The 23,674-nt window shown below is 43.0% G+C and overlaps 1 protein-coding gene across 16 annotated transcripts in view; it reads right to left on the bottom strand.

The window, feature by feature from the left end:
* The window catches only part of RYR3 (ryanodine receptor 3), a 553,391-nt gene that overhangs the window by 64,211 nt on the left and 465,506 nt on the right, over positions 1 to 23,674 (bottom strand). For all 16 annotated transcript variants that reach the window (XR_004263777.1, XM_032261324.1, XM_032261337.1 and 13 more), the window contains 5 exons: positions 22,659 to 22,789; positions 16,410 to 16,730; positions 13,567 to 13,807; positions 2,395 to 2,482; positions 1,308 to 1,400 (listed from right to left, as the gene is read on the bottom strand). Coding sequence is in view for 15 of the 16 variants with exons in the window: in XM_032261324.1 (XP_032117215.1) it covers positions 1,308 to 1,400; positions 2,395 to 2,482; positions 13,567 to 13,807; positions 16,410 to 16,730; positions 22,659 to 22,789 (874 nt within the window). In the remaining variant the exon portion in view is untranslated. The remainder of the gene's footprint in view (positions 1 to 1,307; positions 1,401 to 2,394; positions 2,483 to 13,566; positions 13,808 to 16,409; positions 16,731 to 22,658; positions 22,790 to 23,674) is intronic.

Below are 23,674 nucleotides of genomic sequence, written 5' to 3'. Positions count from 1 at the left end.
ATAAAATCATCTAAAGCACAAAAGAATCCTTTTGCAGCAAAGATTACTCATGAATGTGATTGCTCTACTTTGCATGTATGTAATTTTGTCTAAATTTATTAAGCAGTACATACTAAAAGTGTGTACTTAGAGTACATTATAAACTTTAACAGCTTCTATATGTTGGAAGAAATGTGTCAACGTAAATAAAAGGGACAGAAAGCTCAGAATGATTGCAGCTGACCACAGCCAGCTATGCGTCGTACAGCTCCAGGGGCTAAAGTTTTCATTTTCGGTGTCATACCAGCCCCTATCTGTAGTTATATATGAGACCTCCATCCCAAATCGTTATTTGGAAAGATGCCCAAGGGCTTTGTTACAATCCCATGACACTCATCTTTCCAGAACTGACTTTTACTTCGGAAGGGTCCCCATGCACCCTCCACCTTGATGTTCCTCCAAGGCTGCACTGTACCAGCAGTGAGAGAGACACACATCTCAGGTATTACATGTCACTTGCACTGGACAGATACAATCAACCCTCATTGAGGCACATTTCTCAGGGGTACAGAGTCAAGGGTAAGCCATAACAGCTGGTAACAAAACATCTCATTTAAGTAGGTTTTGCTTTTGTATGTACACCTGAAGAAATATGTCTGAGAAGTCTCTTAAATCAAAATAATGAAGCCTCAGTGTGCAGAGATGACTCAAGAGGAGCTGGGAGTCTTGTGGCCATTGTATTCCTGCTATGCTCCTCTCTTTAGGTTACTCTTTCTGGATGTCTGGAATACCCTCTTTCAAACATTTCCTACAGGAAATGGAAAAATATTTGGCTTTCTGAGTGCAACTGTCATGAAAAATAAACAGAAGGGATTAAGAGACCAACATAGCTGGAATAAAACAGGTATTGAATATTACAGACAAGAGGAAAACAAGCATGATGTGAGAGTACATGCTGTCAGAATCTATAAAGCAAGATAATTTTTTCCTAGCCATCAAAAGGTGGCTCTAGACATGTGAATTTCTGTATCCTCACTACAAGGAAGTCGTTGTATTTTAAGACCACTAACAGCAGCTTTTGTTTTGGAGACCTCTCAAATGCCTTAGGCAAGTCTTGAAACTTAAACTTTTTGACATATAAGCAGCTATTTATTATTTGAGAGCAGTTTCTTCTGGCTCGCTCTCAAAGAAACAGCAGCAGGGACTGTTGGTTATGTAGTTTGACCTAAATGCAGTACAGTGTTAATCCCCAGAAGACAGGAAATAGATCCAAGTCATGGCTGAGGTCAAGGTTGAAGAGTTTTGGGAATTGATTTCTAAGGACTTACTTTTGACATCTTGCTTTTGCTGTCTCCGGTTAAAAATGCCAAATTATTAATTTCATTCTGAATCACAAAATTTTGCTCTTCCCTCTTGAAGTTCTAAGTGGGAAAGAATTGAAAAAGCAAACATTACAAGAAAGTTCTGGAAACCAAAAAGATTCTAAGCTCCCCAGGTAACTGAATAGACTCCGCCTCTCAGCCAAGGTGATTCCAAAAACCGAAAAACAAATTCGTGCCATGATGAGAAGAGGGGGTCAGGCATGTCTCATTATACCCTCTCCTTGTTAGAGTTTAGGCATATATGACCAGCATTAACATTAAAACAGAGATCTTAAGAGTGACCAGATAGACTCTTGTCAGCAATAAGACACCAAATTCCAACCTGCCTCTAGTATCGCATCACATGATTGACAGCAGGCCTTGAAGGCAGCAAAAATATTTTACCCCAAAATATATTTATTTGACATATTTTAAAACGGCCCTGGAAAGCTGTCTCTCCTGTGGGGGAAATTCACCTTCTGTAGAGAATCCTCTTCCCTTTCCAGGTCTTTTTCTGATGTTGAAGAGATTAAATGAGAGCCTAGCACCTTTTAAATGTCTGAATATGAAACACTTGCCACCTGTTGTCTCTATGGGTGGCCACGTACGAGACTTCATCTACATAATAAGAATGTTGGTTTCTACAATCCCTTGTCTTACACACTGTTTCTATTGATTCTAGGTTTTTAGGTAACTCTGACAACCGTCAATCAGAAAATCTTTGAATCCACTTATGATCTGGACGCCCACTACCTATCCCTGCAAGATGTCCTGCCTTTCCAGGCTAAACCAAGGTATACTTTACATGTATTGATTTATGCCTCTGTCAGTAACTTCTGTCCCACTGAAGTATATAAGGTCAAGCTGTAACCCAACCACCTTGGGCACATGTTCTCAGGACCTCCTGAGGCAGTGTCATGGGTCATGGTCCCCATGCTGGCGGAGAATAAATTTCTTTAAGTACTTTATAGAGTTCAACTTTTTTCGTCAACAGTTTTCCAAGGTCTGCAGCTTTCACAACTATTCTAAACCCAGAGCCCAAATGTGTTCTTACATGAGATTTACACCACAGGATGAAGACTTCTGCCACCATGCGGAAGAGCTGGTCAGAATCAGCATCAGGGCTTTTGAGCCAGTTAGATCTGTGCCAAAAAGTAAATGAATAGGCATTTGAAATTCAGTAGGGATTAAAATATTCACACCCTAAAAATTATACCAACATTGGCAACACACATTAATCCAGATCAAACTGCACTCTCATATGCAAGCAATAATCAGAGACTAAATAGCAATATTTTCCTTAAACATTTAGATGGAGGTACATAATTGCAGTAGATTTTTTTGAAGGATCTACAATAATTATTTGCATTTGCCAAAGGATTCAAGAATTATCTTAGCAAGCTGATGTCAGAGATCAACATTTCAAAATGGTCAAAAGTAGGTTTTGTTTTTTTCTCTAAACTAATTAGTTGATTTAGGGTAAGCTTTAAGTTTTGGAACATGCTTCCTTTAATATGTAAGGCTAGCAAAAGTAGGCAAGTCTTGGTCACTGTGACAACTAACGTTGTCCTTGACACTTGTCATTGTCAAACCTCTGACATTCTGAGCACTCTAAACAGTTCATGTCCCACCCTTTTCCTTTAAAACCAGTTTTATGAATGAAATTTTTAAGATATGTTTTTCACTATGATTTGAAGTGTATAAACAGAGATCAATTATCCTCTATGCCCTCTAAAAATGGTTTGAAGATTCCCAATAAATAAACATTACTCATAAAAAAAAATTAGACTGGTTAAGAAATTCTGCAGTAGCAGCAAGAAGGCTAAACTGCAGTTTCAGGAACTCAGTCATTTCTACAAGCTGTCTTACTGTGAAGTATCTTACATACTCTATTTAAATTATATTTCAAAGGGTTGGGTGAGTTGCCATGTTCAAATATCTACATAGAGTAACTTAAAAAAAAAAAACCCACTGTTCTCTGCTCAACACTTCTGATATAAAATATGTGGTGTTTTTCCTCACATTAAGCAATTCTTCAACTCTTCAGACACTGACTGGATACCCTACAATTCAAATATGACCCTAACTACGTGGAGCTCGGGCAGACCCCACAGGTGAAGGGCTCAGACCCACAAGCCTGCCCTTCACTTCAGATGCTGGTCTAAAGTCCCAGGTTGTGACCTGTACTTCTGACCAATTGGCTATAACCAACCCCTTCATTAGGTTCAATAATTTGCTAGAGCAGCTCACAGAACTCAGGAAAATACTTGATTTACTATTAGCAGTTTATTATAAAGGATACAACGAAGGAATAGCTAAAGGAAAGAGATGCATAGGGCAAGGATGCATGGAGTTTCCACGCCTCCTCCAGGCACCGCACCTTCCCAGTACCTTTGTGTGTTCAGTGACACGGACATCTCTGAACTCCATAGCTTGGAATTTTTTGCGGTGGCTCTATTATATAGGCATGATTGGTGAAACCACTGGCCACTGGTTATTAAACTCAATATCCAGTCCTTCTCCTTTTTCCAGAGGTCAGGGGAGGGTAAATTGTGGTGAGGCTCAAAGTTCCAACTCTCTAGTTGCAGAGCTGGTGTATCTGGCAACCAGTCCCCATTCTTCAAGAGTCACCTCATTAGAATAAACTGAGGTATGGTCGAAAGGGGCTTATTATGAATAACCAAAGATGTTCCTTTTACCCCTTTCCCTCAAGAAATTCCATAGGTTTTAGGAGCTCTGTATAGGAAGCAGGGATGAAGCCCAAATACATATTTATTATGTAACAATATCACAGTCCCATAAGTTAAACTATTGTCTTTCTTAAGGTAAAAAAAATTGCGTCTCAAAAATGGTTTGAAAAACCTAATGCCTCTTGCCCCAGGTAGGGTAACAGCTACCAAAAGCCAGTTCCCTAAGGCCTAGGACATCAAACTGAATTGCTGTGGGCAGCCTGTACCTCCTACCCATTCATGAGGAGCACCACACTAAGATATGTAAAGACTCATGAGGTCAAGATCACTTTGGGATCCTTCTTTTATCTCCTGAATTCCTTACTGCTCTTGGTTCACAGTCTCAGGTACATCCTTACCTAATCTTGTTTTCAGATTCAAGCAGCCTCTCCTTTATACAGCTGACATTACTGGTTGTCTACCCAATACTCATTCTCCTCTTCCTCCATAGTAATAAACCCCATTTTGTCCAGGGTGGCACTGTGCCCTGCTAAAGATCACATTACTCAGCTTCCTTTGAGCTATAGCTATGTAACTAAGTTCTGATCAATAAGATGAATGTAGAAATTGTTGGATGGGCCTCCTGGAAATAAATCTCTAAAAATGGATCAGATAGCTGAAGGTGCCTTTTTGTCTTTCTCCTGTTGATTTCCTACTTCCTGTCTGGAATGAAAATATGATGGCTGGAACTCTGATTGGCATATTACATCATAAAGTAACTTCAAAGATGGAAGGCAATGTTAAGGATATAAGGACAAAGGAATGAGGGCAGGTGTGGTGGCTCACGCCTGTAATCCCAGCGCTTTGGGAGGCTAAGGTAGGTGGATCACTTGTGGTCAGGAGTTTGAGACCAGCCTGGCCAATGTGGTGAAACCCCATCTCTACTAAAAAAATAGAAAAATTAGCCGGGCATGGTGGTGGGTACCTGTAATCCCAGGCACTTGAGAGGCTGAGGCAGGAGAATTGCTTGAGCCCAGGAGGCAGAGGTTGCAGTGAGCACCGAGATTGCACCAGTGCCCTCCAGCCTGGGCCACAGAGCAAGAGTCTGTCTCAATCAATCAATCAATCAATCAACAATCAATAAAATGGAATGAGCCTTTCTAACAAGGAACAACAATACTGGCCCTAACTATCTTTGGATTTCTTTTCTGTGTGAGATTAAATTTCTCATTTGTTTAAGCCACTATAGCCAATTTTTCATTACTAGCAGCCAAATGCAATTCAAACTTGAGGCTTTAGGTTGGCAGTTTCCGATTTCTTTCCTATTGATTTTTCAGGGTCAAATATAAAATTTTATCAGAACTACCAGCTGTTCATTACTTAGTGTTTTGGTTTAAATGAGCTTGATGGCTTTTCAAGATGCCTTCAGTGGGTAAAGACGAGGGTCATATCCTATCTAGCCAAGGAAAAACACAGCCACTGGGACCATGAGTAGCAAGAACATCAGGAACAAAATCTTGGGTAACATTTCCTGGTGGGAGAAAGAAGAGGATTTTCATTTTGTCTCCTTCATGTGGGAATGCAGCTTCAGCAGAACATATTTTGCTTTGACCACCCCTCTTCTAAGAGGCAGATATTTACTCTTTATCTCTAGTAAGGTTCTTTCTTCAAGCTCAGAGGGATGAGTGCAAAAAAAAAAATCCCATTAAAGGTTTTCTCTAGGTATACAAGTCAAAGAAGGTATTTGTGGGAGAAGGGAAGATCCTGACCTAGCTTTTTGTGTTCGCTTATACCCTCTCTGCCCCCAGTTAATGCAACCAGGTGTCTCTCCTGCTGGCTCCCAGTCTCCCATGGGATTCACCATCTCTGTCAATGCTACTCATTAGACTCTCTTGTAGATAACCTAGCTGATCTGTGAGTCTCTTTTATCATCTGCACTGCTTGCTGCCAAAAGGCAGCTGGAAAACTCAAGGCTGTAAGAAGAGAAGAAGGTTGGGTTTAGAGGTAACCATCAGAGATTCTGCCACATGCAGGAGATGGCACATGACTCGAATAAGGTACACTGTCCTCATTAAGTAATTTCTCGTCCCTCAGCTCCATCCAACCCTTCCGAGTCTCCGATGTCTATTACTCTATACTCTATGTCCATGTGTACTCATTATTTAGCTCTCACTAAGTGAGAACGTGTGGTATCTGACTTTGTTTCTGAGTTGTCTCATTTCAGAAAATGGCCTCCAATCCATCCATGTTCTTTTTAATCACTAAATAGTGCTCCATTGTGTGTGCATATGCGTATCCCACTTTTTTCAAATGCAGGCATCCACTGACGCATGCTTGGGTTGATGTCAAATCTTTGCTATTGTGAATAGTGCCGCAATAAACATATGAGTGCAAATATCTTCTTGATATAATGATTTTTTTTCCTTTGGGTAGATACCTAGTAATGAGATTGCTGGATTGAATAGTTCTATTTTTAGTTCTTCGAGAAATTTCCATACTGTTTTCCAGAGAGGCTGTACTGGTTGATGGTGACACTAAAAGTCTACACTTCGCCACTAAGCAATGTATCCACGTAACAAAACTGTACTTGTACCCCTTAAATTTGTAACAACCAAAAGAGCAGCAGCAACCCAAGTGGATGAAATAACTGAGCATAGTCACAGAGAAAACATGAAGCATAAGAACAGAATCCTTGGTGGTGGCAGGAGTAAGGAGACTCACACTTCTATTTTCAAAAAGACAAGGCTGGGTGCCGCGACTCACTCCTCAAATCCCAGCACTTTGGTCGCTGGGAGGACAGATCACCTGAGGCCAGGAGTTCAAGACTAGCCTGACCAACACGGCAAAACCCTGTCTCTACTAAAAAATGCAAAATTAGCTGGGCATAGTGGTGCATGCCTGTAATCCTAGCTACTCAGAAGGCTGAGGCAGGAGAATCACTTGAACCCGTGAGGCAGAGGTTGTGGTGAGCAGAGATTGTGCCACTGCACTCCAGCCTGGGTGACAAAAGCAAGACTCCTTCTCAAAAAGAAAAAAAGACAAATGATCAGGTTTTGAAAGAAAATAAAGCCATGCTCCTGAATTCACAGTCAGCATGTCTACTTCAGAGGTGAGAGCTCTTTTTTAAGCTTCGCTCCAAAGCCTCCCCTGGAAGACCCAGCCCGCGGCAGTCACTGCGTGGGATTTACTCTAATTCCCTTCAGTAGTTTCAGAGACAGGTTTCCACCAAAAATATCACTATTTAAGTTCAATGCGAAGTTCTAAATGTTTTTGGCTCCTAGGAAAGATGCTAAGAAGCCACTGCCTCTTAGAGAGAGTTATTGAATCTGTCTTGAGTTTTACCTCCTGACATGAGGAAATGAAGCACTTCTGTGCCCCCTGCCGAGCACACCACCCCTGGTTCTTGCTCATTCTGGGTCAGCTGCAGGTTGCACACTGACCAAACGAAGCCGCCCTTCAGAAGAATATTTCGGACACCAGAGAAAGTTTACACACTGCTGTGGCAGGGCAGAAAAGAGCACAAAGGTTTAATATGATGAGGAAAAAGCAGGGACAAGGAAAGCCAAGATAGCTCTGTTCAATATTTAAAGAGCTGCCACAAGAGGAATAAGAGGAATTTTGTGTGGTTCTGAAGAGTAAAATTAGAGCTGATAGGTAGGAGTTATCCTACGAGCTCAAATGGTTTGAACTGTCTGAAACTGGAATGGGACTGCAAGCATGGCAGTGCTGTCCCTGTCATCTGTGGTCCGCCACTTTTCCCAATAACCAGAGGCAGAAAGTCCCGAAAGGAAAAAGGAAGGGGAATTTCTCCATCCACTGGGAGGTAAGATGAGGTGACCTCTAACATCCCTGCCAAGGTCACGATTCCGTAATTCAAAGCAAGCTGATTTTCTGGATGAAGAGAGGACCTGAAGAAAGTAAAGGCACTCACAGTGGAAGGCTGTATTTCTTAGCACGGCTCATATGACCGTGATACTCAGGGAAGAACAGATTGAAAAGTGGGGATGAATGAATTAATAATGATCTCAAAGACTCTCTGACATTGCCATTTTTAGCAACTGTCAAGCACTGCATAAGTAGAACATACTCTGTCTTGAGTCTTGATCGTCAATAGTGACAAATGCAATTAAAGAGCTATTCCAGGAGCAAATTTACTCTACTTTTATTTTTCACTTCAAACTCTGGCAATTTCCTTCTCTACACTGCTAACATTATGATGATATAGGAAACGATTCAAATGATGACCCTCAAATAAGCAGGGTTTTGTGTGGAAAATGAGTACAACAAGTACAATTTTCCATAGAAAGGTAAGGAAAGATTTTATATATATGTACACACACACACACACACACACACAGTGTGTGTGTAAGGTGTTGTATGTAAAGTGTTTCTACTGGAATGCTAAATATAAGTAATCTTAATTAGGTTATTTTAAATAGTAAGTACAATTTGCCTTATAAAATAAATGCTAAAAGGAGTATATCCAGGTCCATTTTTTGCCCATGGCAGAACGGATTATCACTCAAAAAGTTACCAATGTTCCCCCAATATTCCTGCATTCCTTCATTACTTATAATGGGGACCTTATTACACATTTTCAAATTTGCACTTTAGGGCTTGAAACTTTAGAAGGGTGTGGTATAATAAAAATATGTATTAGTCTTTGCCTCTGTTTCCCGACACAGAGCTACTAAAACTTGTGGAATTTCCTGAGTAACAGGAGTTTTTGTTATATACAACAAGTGCCTTTGACCATACGTGGATTTATGCTAATGAAGTGACCCTTGAGCGGGGAAGGGCTAGGTAGCTTCAAGGTGGCAGTGGCTACCAGAAACACCAAGCACATGACTAGAGGGCTGGAACTTTCAGCCTCACTCCCTACCTCTGGGGAGAGAGGAGGTGCTGAAGATTGAGTTCAATCTCAATCACCAATGACCAATGATTTATCAATGAAACTTACATAAAAACTTGTACATTGAGATAAAGGGAGACTACAGGTTGACAAACACATTGATGGGCTGGGAGGGAGGGTGCCAGGGTGGACACAGAGGTTCTGCACTCCCCTACACCCATGCATTCCTCTACACGTGAGTCTCTTCCATTTCAATGTTCCTGAGTTATATCTCTTCTAGTAAGCCTGATGTTAAAGTGCTTTCCCGAGTTCTATAAGCTATTCCAGTGAATCGTCAAATCTGAGTGAATGATCAAACCAGGTCATGAGAATCATGGAATTTGCAGTTCACTGGGCAGAAGTATGAGTAGCCTGGGTAACTCATTTGTGGCTGGTGTCTGAGGCAGGAACAGTCTTGGAGAACTGAGCCCTTGGATCTGTAGGATCTGCATTAACTCGGTGTAGTTACTGTCAGAATTATGCTGGATTGTTGGATACCCAACTCATGTTGGAGAACTGGAGAATGGACTTGGACAACTGACACATATTTGGTTACAGGGAAAAAACAAGAACCAACAAATAGGGTAAGGGCTTAGTCATGCCCGAAGATACAATGAAAACATGTGTTCGCCCTATCAATAGCTTTATGATTTTACAGACTTCTATTCCCACACGCCTTCATATTTCTCACGTAATTGTCATTTAATTATTTATTTTGACTCAGCTAAAGTTTGTGCACCAAATGAACACTGGGGAAAAAGTGAATTACATTGAAAATTTTTCTTGTGACATGAATTAATTTGCCTAATAATGACATTAGAGACTTTCAACCTTTGAAGTTCTGTAGAACAGGAGTGACGATGGTGAGCTGGGATATGCAGCCTGTCCGGCACAGCATATGGCCACCACCCCAGGGGACTGACTGATGGGAGAGAAGGGAAGGTGCACGGGGTCAGTGTGAAGGGCTGAAGGCAAGGGTTACAGAAGGAATGAGGATTCTGGGTGACCCTCCTGAGGGACTCAGGTTGGGGGAGAGGTCTTCAGAGAAGGGGCAGCAGGTTCGGTAAATTCATTATACTGTGTTCTTTTCCACCTCTCCTCTGTAAATGGTGCTCAAATGTCAGAACAGAGACATGCACCATGAAGTGTCTCCGAAAGTCTCCAGTTTTGAATTTCATCTCATACCAGGGTGTCCACTAATCCTAGTCATTTCCCTTCCTTTGTCCATGCTTTTCGCACATATCTCACTGATATTCTTCTCAACATGTCACCAGTCTTCATTCTCAGTGACCTCAATGTATGTGTTTATGATCTTCCCAGCTCCATGGCCTTCCAGGCTGTTGATTTCTTCTCCAAGGGTCTTGCCCTCTACCTGCCTCAATGTACAATCCCATGGTCATTACTAATAGCTGCAACCTCCCCTAACCCCACAGTCTTAAATCCATGTATTTCCCTTCTCTGACCACTACCCTCCTCCTATCTAGTATCCACCCTCCAATAATCCTTTGATCCTTTGTCTGCTCATGGACATTAGGCTTTCTGTGTTCTCACCATCCCCCTCATCATCCAGCTTAAATTCCACAGTGAATCTTTATAATTACCCTCTTACATATCCCTTAACCGCTTAACCTGTTTTTATTATACTCACTTTGCAACACCTCACCTCTCGTTAAATGCAACTTATTTCCTATTCTTGGTTGATATCTACAGCTGAATTTGGCTGGAGAGAAAGCTAACCTGCTGATGGATCTTACTGTAAATTCATGACCACAGATCTCTTAATGCTCTTTGGTAATCACCCTGCATTTTCCTGGTCCATTTCCTCTTCCACCCTTCCTAGCAACCCCCTCATCCCTTCTCTTTACTTTTCAAACCTCTATGCACCTTTTCCCAACTTCATTCCCAACGAATGATCTTGCTTCCTGCTTCACTGAGAAAATAAAAGCAATCAGAAAAGGACCCCCAAAGACCTATATGACCTATCTGACCTACCTACCTACCTACCTACCTATCTATCTTACTTACCTACCTCTCTCTCTCTCTCTCTCTCTCTCTCTCTCTCTGAATGTAGGTGTGGGTGTGTATAGGTGTGTGTGTATACATATATATATACACACATAGATACATATATATATATACACGTTTGTGTGTGTATATATGTACACAAACCAGCATCAGCACCCACAGTCTCTGCCCTCCTGCCTGTTACTGTGCATGAACTTCCTAAGGCTGACCTTTTGCCTGCTCAAGGGCACTACTTTAGAAATTGTCTCTCTTACATGATCATAGACCCCATCTCTATTATATCCTTCCTATTAGTGAAGAAACAACCTGACAAGTTTCCTATCTTAACAACTCCTCTCTTGACCACACTTCTGCCTCTAGCTAGTGTCCCATTTCTCTGTTCTCCTTTGGAGTAAAACTTGAACAAGTTGCCTGTATTGCTGGATCCAAGTCCTTTTCTCTCATTCTCTTTCAACTCATTCCAAAGAGGCTTTTTATCTTCAATACTTCACAGACACTGCTCTTGTTAAGGCCACCAATAACTAATGAGCTGCGTAATCTAATGCCCCGTCTCAGCTCTCATCTGATTTGCCAGCAGCATTTGAAACAATCGGTCGTTCTTTCCTTCTGGAGACTCTCTGTGAAGTTGGCACGCAGGATACAACATTCTGTTGGCTTTGCTACTGTCTCATTGGTTTCTCCCTCTCTGTCTCTTTTGCTGCTTCTCTTCTTCGGCCTCACCTCTGAGTACTGAGGAACTCTCCTGTCTCCTCCTCAATCCTTTACTTATTGCATCTAGTCTCACAGTCCTCTAAAACTCATATGTCTACACCAGATCTGTCCCCTGAACTCTATCTCATATGCAACTGCCCACTCAACATTTTCACCTTTCTGTTGAATAGGCAACGAAATTCAACATGTCTGAAAGTGATTTCCTCATCTTCCCCTCAACACATGCACCCCAACCCTGGCCAAATCTGACATATCCACAATCTTCCTCATTGCTGAAAACTCCATTCTTCCATGTACTCAGGCAAAATGCTTGGAATCATTTTGACTCTTGTCTTTTCTCTCATTCCCAATTTGGAACTTCCAAGGGCTCTACCATCAAAACAGACCCAGAATCTGATAACTTTTGTCAGTCTTCACCGCTACCATCCTGGCCTCAGCCACCATCAACATAAAAAAATAAAAATAAAAAATAAAAGGGCTGGGTGCGGTGGCTCACACCTATAATCCCAGCACTTTGCGAGGCAGAGGCTGGCAGATTACCTGAACTCAGGAGTTTGAAACCACCCTGGGCAACATGGTAAAATGCCATCTCTACTAAAATACCCCAAAATTAGGCAGGCATGATGGTGCGTGCCTGTAATCCCAGCTACTCAGGAGGCTGAGGTAGGAGAATCGCCTGAGCCCAGGAGGTGGAGGTGACAATGAGCCAAGATTGTGCCACTGCACTCAAGCTTGGGCAACAGAGCGAGACTCGATCTCAAAATCAATCAATCAATCAATCAATCCTGGTAAAATGCATATAACATAAAATTTGCTATCAGTGATGTTTAGTACATTCACAATGTTGTGAAACTACGATTATTATCCAGTTTCAGGACATTTTCATCAGCTTAAAAGGAAACCCCAGTCCCATAAAGCAGTCCCTCCCCATCACTCTCCCACCCGACACTGCCAATTCACTTTCAGTTTCTCTGGACCATATTCCACTGTTGCCTCGATCATGGAGAGCCTCCCACTGGTCTTTTTCCTGCCCTACTGCCTCCACCCCTTGCTACGGTGCTCCAAGAGCGAATCAGATCACATTACAGACTCCCCCCAAATCTCCAGGGGCTTCTTACCTCACTCAGAGTAAAAGTCAGAGTCCTCACAGTGGCCTCCCAGGCCTGGACTCTCGGCCACATGTTGCCTCTCTGACATCCTCTACTGCTCTTCCTACCCCTCCCTCTGCTTCAGTGACACTGGCCTCCTTTTGGTCCCTTGAACATCCCAAACACACTTCTTCCTCAGGGCTTGCACCAGACGTTCCCTCTTCCTGCAACTCCCTTGACCCAGATCTTTCTGGTTCCAAACTTTACTCACTTCAGGTCTTTACTCAAATGTTGGTTTCTCAGTATCACCCTGTCTAAAAACACAACTCCACCCCACCCTGACCCTCCTAATTGCCCCCACTCCATTCTACATTATTTATTTATATGAGCTGTTTATTGTTTATGCTCCCTTCCTAGCCTCCGAAGGAAATCTCCCTAGGCCAGAGAGCTTGTCTATTCTGTTCATTCCTATCACTTAAAGCCTAGAACAGTGCTTCATACACAGTCAGGCAGTACTGGTTGAAGGAATATGTGAGTGAACAGCAGAGGGGCAGAAGTGGGTCACTGTTACTTTTATTTGACCAACTTCCTCTGACCTGTGGTAGCCTGTAAGGATGGAGGGGATGGCCATGTCACAGACCATACAGAATCACGGCTCCAGGAAGGCACTACCCAGAGCTCCTACAGCAGGAACTCTTGGTGTTGGGAAGGAGGAATGGTGGAGGCACACATCACATCCTTTATCTTACCGATAATAACCCAACACCATCTTTCCATTATTATTCTGTTGCCTACGCCAGCCCACCAAGGGGCAGACAGGCTCCTAGAGGTCTCCTCCGTACCTGTTGTTGTCCACGTAGCGGATCAGCATGGGGTAGAAGGCATAGAGGTCTCTGCAGAGGACCGCGAACTCATCCAGGATGAGGAGCTCTGCCTCCTGGGTGTCCCCTTTGCCGTCAGCTTTCAGCTGCTCCTCCTCCTGCACGGTCTTGACGGCCTTTTTCTTCAGCTTCTCCAGAGTTGGGATGAAGTGGCTTCTCAGCAGGTCGGGCCTGGCTTTGCTGATGATGGGCTGTGCATACACTGCATTTACAAACAAAGGGCCTCCCCATCATTTCACGTAGTATGGCAATGGATGAAAATGAAAGACATGACTGAAAGATGAGGTTATGGAATCCCATTAACTCAGGATGGTACCTGCCCCTGTTCCCTTCCTCAATAGTCTCCTTGATATTCCCCTCTCATAGCACCACCTCGGAGGATGGGGGACCGAGGCCACTATGGGAGAAGGTCCATATTCCTGCTCTGCTCTTCCAGGCCGTGGGGAGCCCCTGCCTCCCCTGAACTCTTCACGCATGCATGGCCTATGCCACACCCTTAGCTCTTCACGACAGACTATTTTGTATTATTTTATAATCCATTCTTTTTGCGTTTGGCTCACTAGCAGATTGTAAACTTCCTGAAGGAAGCCTTTTATTCATAAGAACAAGTATTATGCAGAGCTAAGAGCAGGCACTCAATACATGCTTTCTGGTTATTTTTCGGAACAATCTGTTAAAAGCACATTAACCCTACTGCCATTCTCAGCCCTCAACACTTGAAACCTGCCAACCTATCGCCTGGAGACTTCTCTGGGCTCTGAGGGAGGGATATCAATTACAAATGAATAAAAAGAGGCTGGGGTGATCACTAGAAGTTGAAAAGCAGAAACAAGCAATCAGAGAAAGAGCAATATGCCATTTCATGGGTCTTTTTTTTTTTTTTTTTTTTTTAAAGATCAGAGTAATTCTAAGGAAAAAATGAGTGAGAGCTGTGAACCACTGACAATGTACTTTCACAGGTATAGTTCAAGGTATCTTTAGCTTAAGGCATTTCAGTTGGAAACAGCTTGCCTTCCAGCAATTTTCTTCTAAATCTCACTTTATATTTTACTTTTATAAAAATGATACTTTTAGAAAGAGAAGGTTAATGGCACTCTCTGATGAGATGCATGAACCAAGAAGTTGTGACTTCTTAGCCTTACTTAATGAGCAGCCCTGCTTTGGATATGTAATCAGAATGGCTAAACTTTATGTGGGTGATTTGGGCTTACTACTTAAAATTGACTTTGTGGCCAGGTACAGTGGCTCATGCCTGTAATCCCAGCAATTTGGGAGGCTGAGGTGGGTGGATCACGAGGTCAGGAGTTCAAGACCAGCCTGGCCAAGATGGTGAAACTCTGTCTCTATTAAAAATACAAAAAATAGCTGGATGTGGTTGGTGGTGGGTGCCTGTATCCCAGCTACTTGGGAGGCTGAAGCAGGGAATTGCTTGAAGAACCCGGGAGGCGGAGGTTGCAGTGAGCCAACATCACGCCACTGCACTCCAGGCTGGGCAACAGAGTGAGACTCCATCAGCACCAAAAAAAAAAAAAAAAAAAAAAAAAAAATTGACTTTGTTTAGTCACCAAAAAATAAGTGGCCTGTCTGAATGGAACCTGGATTCACTTGTGGAATAACAGGAGGAATATCAGTTTCCGTCAGTGGCCCTCACACTGTGACACTTTCCCTCTGTGTGCCTCGAGGGAGGCAAGGAAGGAGATTTTCTTTGAAACCCTTCCTTCCCTGAATCCAGATTTACCAAGTACAGCTCATTGAAAAATTACCTTATTGTTAACAATATTTTAGTGCTAATGGGTAATAGAGGAACACCAACTCTATTTACTCAAATGTCCACAGAGGCCTGTATTATCTAGCTGTCATTAGTACCCAATGTATTTACAATTTTGATCTCAGTTCATCTGTGAGACAGGAAGAAGCAGTAACTTTTCTTCCTTGGTCCTGCAGAAGGACATCGATTCCTCTGTCCAGGAAAGTAAATACCAGTGCTGGATTAACAGTTCCCTTTAGCCTAGCTATTGTATTCACAGTCCAGGAGATTATATGGGTGAAGGTGTTACCGGCAGACTCTACTACCTTAATCATAGGTCCATCCAAAGTAGTGGCTTCACCTTAGCTTCTGTCTCTTTGGACTATAGTTTGACAGAAATAACACAAAATTTTTTGTTTTCCTGACTGTGGAAAGTATAGTTATTCATTTTCCAAGCCTGTCCTTTTTCTGAAGTTGCTTCAGGAACAGAAAATTGGCTAATAACATTCATTGAGAGCTGACTGCATGCAAGTAACTTTAAAGGGACACAAAAGAAAAAAACCAAAGTGCTGCTACTGTGAGCCTGCATGAGAGAGTGTCTTAGAAAGCATAAAATGAAATACAAATGCAGAGTGACATTAAGGAACTTACAGTGTAGGTCAGATGGGAATGAGTTTTATACAAGTGGAAAACACACAGGATTACTTACCGGGGAAATTCTGGACAATCATTACTGTAAGAGCAAATGGGATTCTTGAGTACCAAAATCAAATAAAGCAATGCTCACTGGTGTTGAGTAGAGCTGATTAAGAAAGGCTTCCTGGAGATTTGAGGGGCTTGGGTGAGTAGGGGAGTAGGGCAGGAGAATTTGCTCCAGGAAGCTCTTCAGGGGAATATGTCAATTCTTTTTACTGTTAAGCAACTGGAGTGGGGATGGGGAGGTTTAAATATAGAATAGAGCTTGTGCAAAACCATTTTGGAATTAATAATAGAGATGAAAGAGAATCCAGTTATCTTTGCCCCTGGGATGGGGAATGGGGCAAAAAGGCATTGGTACCTGCAATGCGCTTCATCCAGGAGGCCTCATCGATGCCCAGGTTGTTGTTGATGATTTTCAGAATGTTACCCAGGATGATACTGAGGTGTTCAGAGGTGACCTTGGTGCAGCATGACCCTGTGCTGGGGAGTAGGTTCTCAGGCCCCCGCTCCCACCAGTAGGACAGGTAGTTGCAGAGCATGGGTAAGATCACCTCGATGACATGGGGCATCTCTGTGTACCGGGCCCCTGACTCGGCCAGGTCGTTGATTTCCTTCATCAGGCCTTCCAGCTGTGGGATGTCAGGACACATGTCTTCCACCGTGTCTGGCATCCCCAGAACTGATCGAAAGAATAAAGGGACAGAAATTCAAAAGCACAGTGGGTGCAAGCTTCTTTCTCTCTGTCCCTCCTTTCCTTTGGTCTTTAGAAATAAATTTCCAGAGCTTCATGGGCGTGAGCTTGGATGTGGAGTGGCTTTTGTCCTCCACCTATTTAGTGAACAGACTGCAGCTTCCAGAGGCTGCACTGTCTTCCTAGAGGTCACGTTAGGTTAAAATAAACATGTTGTTAAAGGAGCAGAGCAGACACAAGGATGAGGGATAGTTCCTAAGTCTACTCTGTGATGGAGCCAGTCCTCTGGCTTCTCCCTCTTGACCTGCCTGTCTGAGCCTTAGTGTGTCTCCTGCAGAAAAATCAGTAATCAGAGGAGAAAAGCAACTGATCAGTGTTTAGTTCCAAGTTGTGGTGCCTGGATCACATCTGTACAGCTTAGAAAGGGCAAAAAATAAAAAATAAAAAATAAAAAATAAAAAAGGCCACTCATCTAATAGTCCTTTAGCTGGACCAGAAACAACAACTTTCCATCCAGCTGGAATTCTGGGGAAAAAGCATCACAGGTACACTGATTTCTGGCTTCACAACAGAAATTATGGATGACCTGAGGTGACTTGACTGACTTCCTGTCAATCGCTTAAACCTTTTTGTTTCCAAAGACTGATTTGCAGGGAATCGTGAGAGCCCTATCTTTTCCTCACCCTGAATGATTGGGGTGCTACTCTAGACAAGGACACACAGGATAAAGTATCAACAGATGGTGTTCAATCTTCAACCAGGAAGGGTTGTCAGATACAAGAACTGTAAGCAGAAAAGGCCAGGGCTTATCTGTCCTGCTTCCCTTAGAGTAAAGGACACTCTTTCCTGCAAGACGGGAGGAAGACTAGAAGCATCCTGATGTTCCTGACAGGTGAGAAGTTAAAAAGGGCTCTGAGAGGAGGAACATGGGACAATTCTGAGTAAGAACCACAAGCACAAAGCTTAGCAAACACATCCACTGGTCTAACTGCTGTGTCTACTTCATCCTAAGGCCAAATGTCTCAAACTGGGGCAAAAACATCAGGCACTGAAGGAGCTAGGCAGTCTGGGAGGCCACAGGAAATATGCAGCTTGTTGTCCCAGGACATCAGCTCACTGGAAGATTTGAGGAAATTATTTTTGATATTTGGAATCATGTGCAAAGTTCTCATACATTTCCAAAGATAAAGCCGGTCTCCAGGTGATATGCAAGACTGCAAATACAAATTTGTGTTTAGCAAATTGGGTTATGCCTGCAGGCCCTTTGGCATTGGGATTACTGTTGGCTTGAGGTCTTTAGATTTTCAAATTTTACATCCATTGGAATTGAAGGAGTCATAAATAGGAGAGGCCATAACAAATTTCATGGCCTTTAGGAATACTGGTCAATTGAAAGGAACTGTCTCAATTTCTCTCATGGTTATACTGCACGGAGCAGAGATACACAATCATCCTGGCTACCTTGGAGAGAATCTGCAGCTGAGACAAGTGGTTCTGCCTGGAGAGGATGTGCAGTTGCAAAGCAATGGATCCCAGCAAGCTTTATGCTATGGAATAGGCCCAGTGAAGCACTATCACCCTTTCCCTAGTGATGACTTTTGTTGCTATCACTAGAGCCTTTGGTGGGTAGAAGGCTAAAAATCTCTCTCCCTTGGATATCAGGAGTGGACCAATATATTTTAATTTATTTATTTATTTTTGAGACAGAGTCTTGTTCTGTTGCCCAGGCTGGAGTGCAGTGGCGCCATCTCGGCTCACTGCAAACTCCATTCCCCTGGGTTCAAGCAATTCTCCTGCCTCAGCCTCCTGAGTAGCTGGGATTACAGGTGCATGCCATCACACCCGGCTAATTTTTGTAGTTTTAGTAGAGATGGGGTTTCACCATATTGGCCAGGCTGATTTCGAACTCCTGACCTCATGATCCACCCGCCTCGGCCTCCCAAAGTGCTGGGGTTACAGGTGTGAGCCACTACGCTCAGCCTGGACCAGTATCTTTTAAAACTCAGACAATTCAAAAGGATTTTGATTATAGCATGAATAGCATTAATAGCATGAAAGCCAAAGAACCATGAACTCCTGTGATTTGCAGTAGAAGGAAACTATGGGTCAGATATGGTCATTTGCAGAGAACGAATCTGTCCCGTTATCTCACAGCAGGACCATGGTCATGGGTAACAAGAACACAGGAGTCCGGAGGGACCCTTACAAACAATTTTACACCAACATTCTCAGAGTACAGAGGTAAACAGAGGGAAGTCAAACATTCTACCTTGAGGTTCTACATGCAGAACAATGCCACTGCCATAGATGCAACTGAAATTGACAACTATTTGCTGTGGGATTAGAAATAAGGCTCAGGTACATTTGTTTAAATGTCACATAGACAATACATCATCATGAACTCTTTTTACCCCATGCCTAAGAAAAACAGAGTTGCTTGAGGTTGCTGCACTGGAGCCGTTATAATGACCTTTAAAAGTTATTTATATGTAATTGGTCCTTGAGTGGAACAAACATTTGTGATTCAGTAGGTGTTTTGTACTTCAAATGCCACAGCAAAAACTCACAGAATGAGTTCTGAGTTTGCTAGAAAAACAGCCTCAGCTGTCCTTTTCAAATCAGACACAAGACTGTGAGGGGGAATCTTTAGAATCACTGTCCTTTTATCTTCTAGATCAATGATTCTCAAAGTGCGGTCCTCCTGCCAGCAGCATCAGCATTACCTGGAGACTGGCTAAAAATGCAAATTCCTGGGCCTCACTCCAAACTGACTTACTGCATTAGAAACTCTAGGGATGGGGCTCAACAGTCTTGAACAAGCCTTCCAGGTGATTTTGATGCACATTCGAGTTCAAGAACCACCAGATTAGATTCTAAAGTCCTGCATGCCTCATCTTAGCAGCTCGTCTCTTTGCAAGACAGACAGATAGTTTACATTAGAATTGGAGCTCTTTTCTCTTTGGTTGATTATTCCAATAGGGTATAGAAGAAAAGCAAACTGGTAATAGGATGTTTTGGTCTATCTAGTGTACTGATTAATGGATCACTGCCACCCGTAACCAAGTATTTATCTAGTTTTGAGTAACTGCACATAACAGTATTAAACTTTTTTCTAGGTATATCTTCATAATATTGGGATGAGAAAGAAAACGCACCAGGATATTACAGGGCATCAAAGTTACTAATCTGAGTAATTCTGCTGGCAAAGCATTAAGTGTCAATTAATAGAGATGCCCAATTAAGTGAAGACATGATAAATCAGTTCGTATTATATTTCTAAACCACAGGCTCACTTCATCTGTCACCTTATACATTCCTCCCCACCCTTTATCCCTCAGGCCACCCACTTTGTAATGAATGAAGTCTACCTTCTTACAGCTCATTAAGCCTCCAGTCATTCTCTGGCTCTAGATAACCTTTTAAGAGCCATACACACGGTCAGCATTCACTCTTTGTTGAATCCAACGATGAAAAACATGGGCTCAGGGGAGTTGGATCTAGATTCCCATTGTGTGTCACTAATGGAAAAAGTACTGTGTCATCTCTAATTACAACCTTGTCTCTTTTCTTCCTTTGGAGTATGCAATGATGGGTAGTCATTTTTTATTTATGAATATGTCTTATTAAATCAATGCAAAGGTATACAGAATGAGAAGGAACACTTTTCAAGTAGCTCTTGGGAAGGAGCACAATGCAAGAGACTCATTCCCCTCTCTCCCAAAGCTAACCTAGGCTTTTCTCTGTCACATCCTCATTTCACCCTGCCACTGTGCCTTTATGAACTGAGGAGCAGAGGCACCTTCTCTGTTTCCCCAGGCAAAGCTCTACACAGCGCTGGTATAAAGACAGAGATACACTATTTCTCAAGTCACAGTTGAAGCAGGATAAATGTATAAATATCCAGATCTGTCATGACTGGGCCCTATGTCCTTCTGGAGTCAGGGAGCAACACCTGGGCTGGCATTTGCCTGTGGATGTCACAGCCACTTCTCAGCTTCACCAAAGCCTGCTCTATTGCTCAGCTTCCCTTTTGCTGAAAAGCTAGGACTCACTTGGAATCAAGAGTGGGAAGAAAACAACCAGGTTGGAAATACTTTTTATACTTTTTTTTTTTCCCCCTAGTCTCGAAGGGAGGAAAGGGTAAGATGAGGCTGAAGGGGTTGGGGAAAAGTTAACTTACAGATTTCATATGGGACATTGGAAAGTTGAGGCATCTTGTAATGTTTCTCTCTTGACTAGCTCTGAGAACACTAGTCTCTGCTGTATTCTAGCTCAGTGAAAGATTTTTAGTAGCGGCCTTATTCGAATCGTCCTGGTGATCATTTCTGGGGGTCAATGTGCTCCTCCTACTTCAAGTAACAAGAAGCAAGCAGAAATAAAGCTGTGGTGGCTTAGCACTCTGCATTTTTAGATGGAAAAAAAAAACAGTGGGAGTGTGGTACGAGCTTCGTTGCTCAGAACGCTTCTTCCTTAAATCTCACGGCAGTTTGAGAAAGGGAGCTGGAACTAGATGGAATTGCTACCATGTTCAGCCATCTACCGGCAGTCTGTAGCAGTATTTCAAGAAAACATTCGTTCTGAACCGAAAAGGCTCTGGTTGAAAGTAATTTACTGTGACTGTTTCTTAATATTGATTAGCTTACAGTTCTGTAATTTTTGCTTCAGAATAGATTGAATCGTTGCAGTTCTTTCTAGTTGGAGTCCAAGCTTTTTTTTTTTTGTTTTTTGAGACGGAGTTTTGCTCTTGTTACCCAGGCTGGAGTGCAATGGCGCGATCTCGGCTCACCGCAACCTCCGTCTCCTGGGTTCAGGCAATTCTCCTGCCTCAGCCTCCTGAGTAGCTGGGATTACAGGCACGCACCACCACGCCCAGCTAATTTTTTTGTATTTTTAGTAGAGACGGGGTTTCACCATGTTGACCAGGATGGTCTCGATCTCTTGACCTTGTGATCCACCCGCCTCGGCCTCCCACAGTGCTGGGATTACAGGCTTGAGCCACCGCGCCCGGCCTGGAGTCCAAGCTTGATTCAAGGCTCCTACTTGAACTCCTCTAATCCTACTCCCTTTTCCTTGGACAGGATCACAATTAACCCAGAAACAAGGACCCTTCAGAAGCACATTTACAGCCTGCCTGGGATTTTAGTTCCAGATTATTTTACAAGGGAGGGTGAAAAACTGTTCCCGTAGAGGACCAGGTGGCAAATATTTTAGGCCTTGCAGGTCAAATTTTCCTGCCCCTCCTCAATTCTGCCGTCGTGCTAAAGCAGCCACAGATCAAATGTAAATAAGTAGGTATGGTTGAGTTCAAATAAAACTTTATTTACAAAACTAGGCAGGGGACCAGATTTGCCCTGTGGTCATAGTTTACCACCCTGTTATGGAAGCTATTGTGTCAATACTTTCACTAAGAAATTATCTTTCTTGTGTAATTTCTCTTCCTTCTGGTGCCTTTCTATGTCTTATCTTCCATGAAGATGAAAATGTGTGGTCAGCATCTTTAGAAGCACAGTCTCTCCATGGACTTGAAGAGTATAATTAGGTGATTAGTGTAGATACGCACCTCTAATACCACTCAGGGACCGTGAAAAAGCAGTCACATCCCCAGGTGCAGAAGGGGAATTGAAACCCAGGGCAGACAAGAGGCCCTGAGATCTTAGGATGCAAAGGATTTCAAAATCAGCAACGCTGATTCCTCACTGTACAGAAGAGGAAACCAAAGCCTAACTGTAACAAAGCCTTGCCCATGCTTATTTCTCCAGTAAGATGGAGACCTGCAACCTAGTCCCTAACCTCACCTCCTGGCTCCTCTCAGACCAAGAAAGCCACAGTGCTGCAGGGCTGCTGCTCCCTGCCTGTGTGGCTCTGCTCCTCTCAGGACATGAAATGCATTGATGACCTTTGTGGGGAGATACTTACTAGACCTCTCCCTGGGGGTTTTAGTGTTGAAGACCGAGAGTGGATTGTAGCGATTAAGGGTGGGCTCCAGGAATGCCACTGGTATGGCAGCTGCCAGTGAGGCCAGACATTCTCCAAGTGCAGGGCGTTGCCTGGAAACAAGGAAGTCCATTTAGAAGTTGTGCCTCCCACATGCTGACCCCATGCATTGGTGGACCTTCCCCATTGATTAATCCATGGACATCCCCAGGCACTAGGCTCAGCACGGCTGCATGCACTTCTCCTTTCCCTCATCTTTCTCTGGACACTCTCACTACTTGGATCCTATACTTAACTGGTTAAGATGATATAACACATTGTGCAGCTTTGTCCCTCTCTCCCAGCATGTCTGAGAGCAAATTCAGCTGGTATCCAAATTGAGATGGATCCTCACTGTTCTCAAAAATGCTTTGAAATCTGTGTCATTTCTCTGTGTCTATTCTCTGCTATGGATGGAGCCTATGTCAATTAGTGGGAACAGTCGGTAGCACACCAAAGTACCAATGAGACACAAAAATAAAAGACCTGCCTTACAACAGAAACAACAGGTCCTAAAACCTACTGCTTGATTTACAGGCGAGACCTCAAATAATGATTACTCCTTTTCCTCTTTTGTACAGGAGTTTACTCTTCACCATGTCTTAAGGTCTGTTTTTTTTAAGTCTTCCTGTGAAGCAAGCAAGCAAACAGGAAACAAAATGCTTAGGATTCATTGTTCGGACTCCAAGTTCTCCAATTGAGAGTGCTTACACTTGCCTGCAGGGTAGCCAAGTCTGTAAGTGCAGGGGATTGGAACTAGCCTTTGGCTAGTCAAAGCAGAGCTAGGACTGCAGTAACTTTTCTCCCTCCCAGCTCTGGGCTCAGCTTTGGGTATTTGTCTACTGCTAGTGAGATAACACAGTGATAGAGCTGGCTAGGAGAGCCCTGTGCAGGGACTGACAACTGTTGCTTTCTGATGAATGAGAGACCAGAGCCATCTGTTTCCCACCCACCATCAT

Source organism: Sapajus apella, unplaced genomic scaffold (genome assembly GCF_009761245.1).
Source record: "Sapajus apella isolate SASKATOON/1434 unplaced genomic scaffold, GSC_monkey_1.0 scaffold122, whole genome shotgun sequence".
Classification (NCBI taxonomy): Eukaryota; Metazoa; Chordata; class Mammalia; order Primates; family Cebidae; genus Sapajus; species Sapajus apella.
The sequence above is the reverse complement of the archived record's forward strand: the minus strand, read 5'-3'. Positions and strand labels throughout refer to the sequence as shown.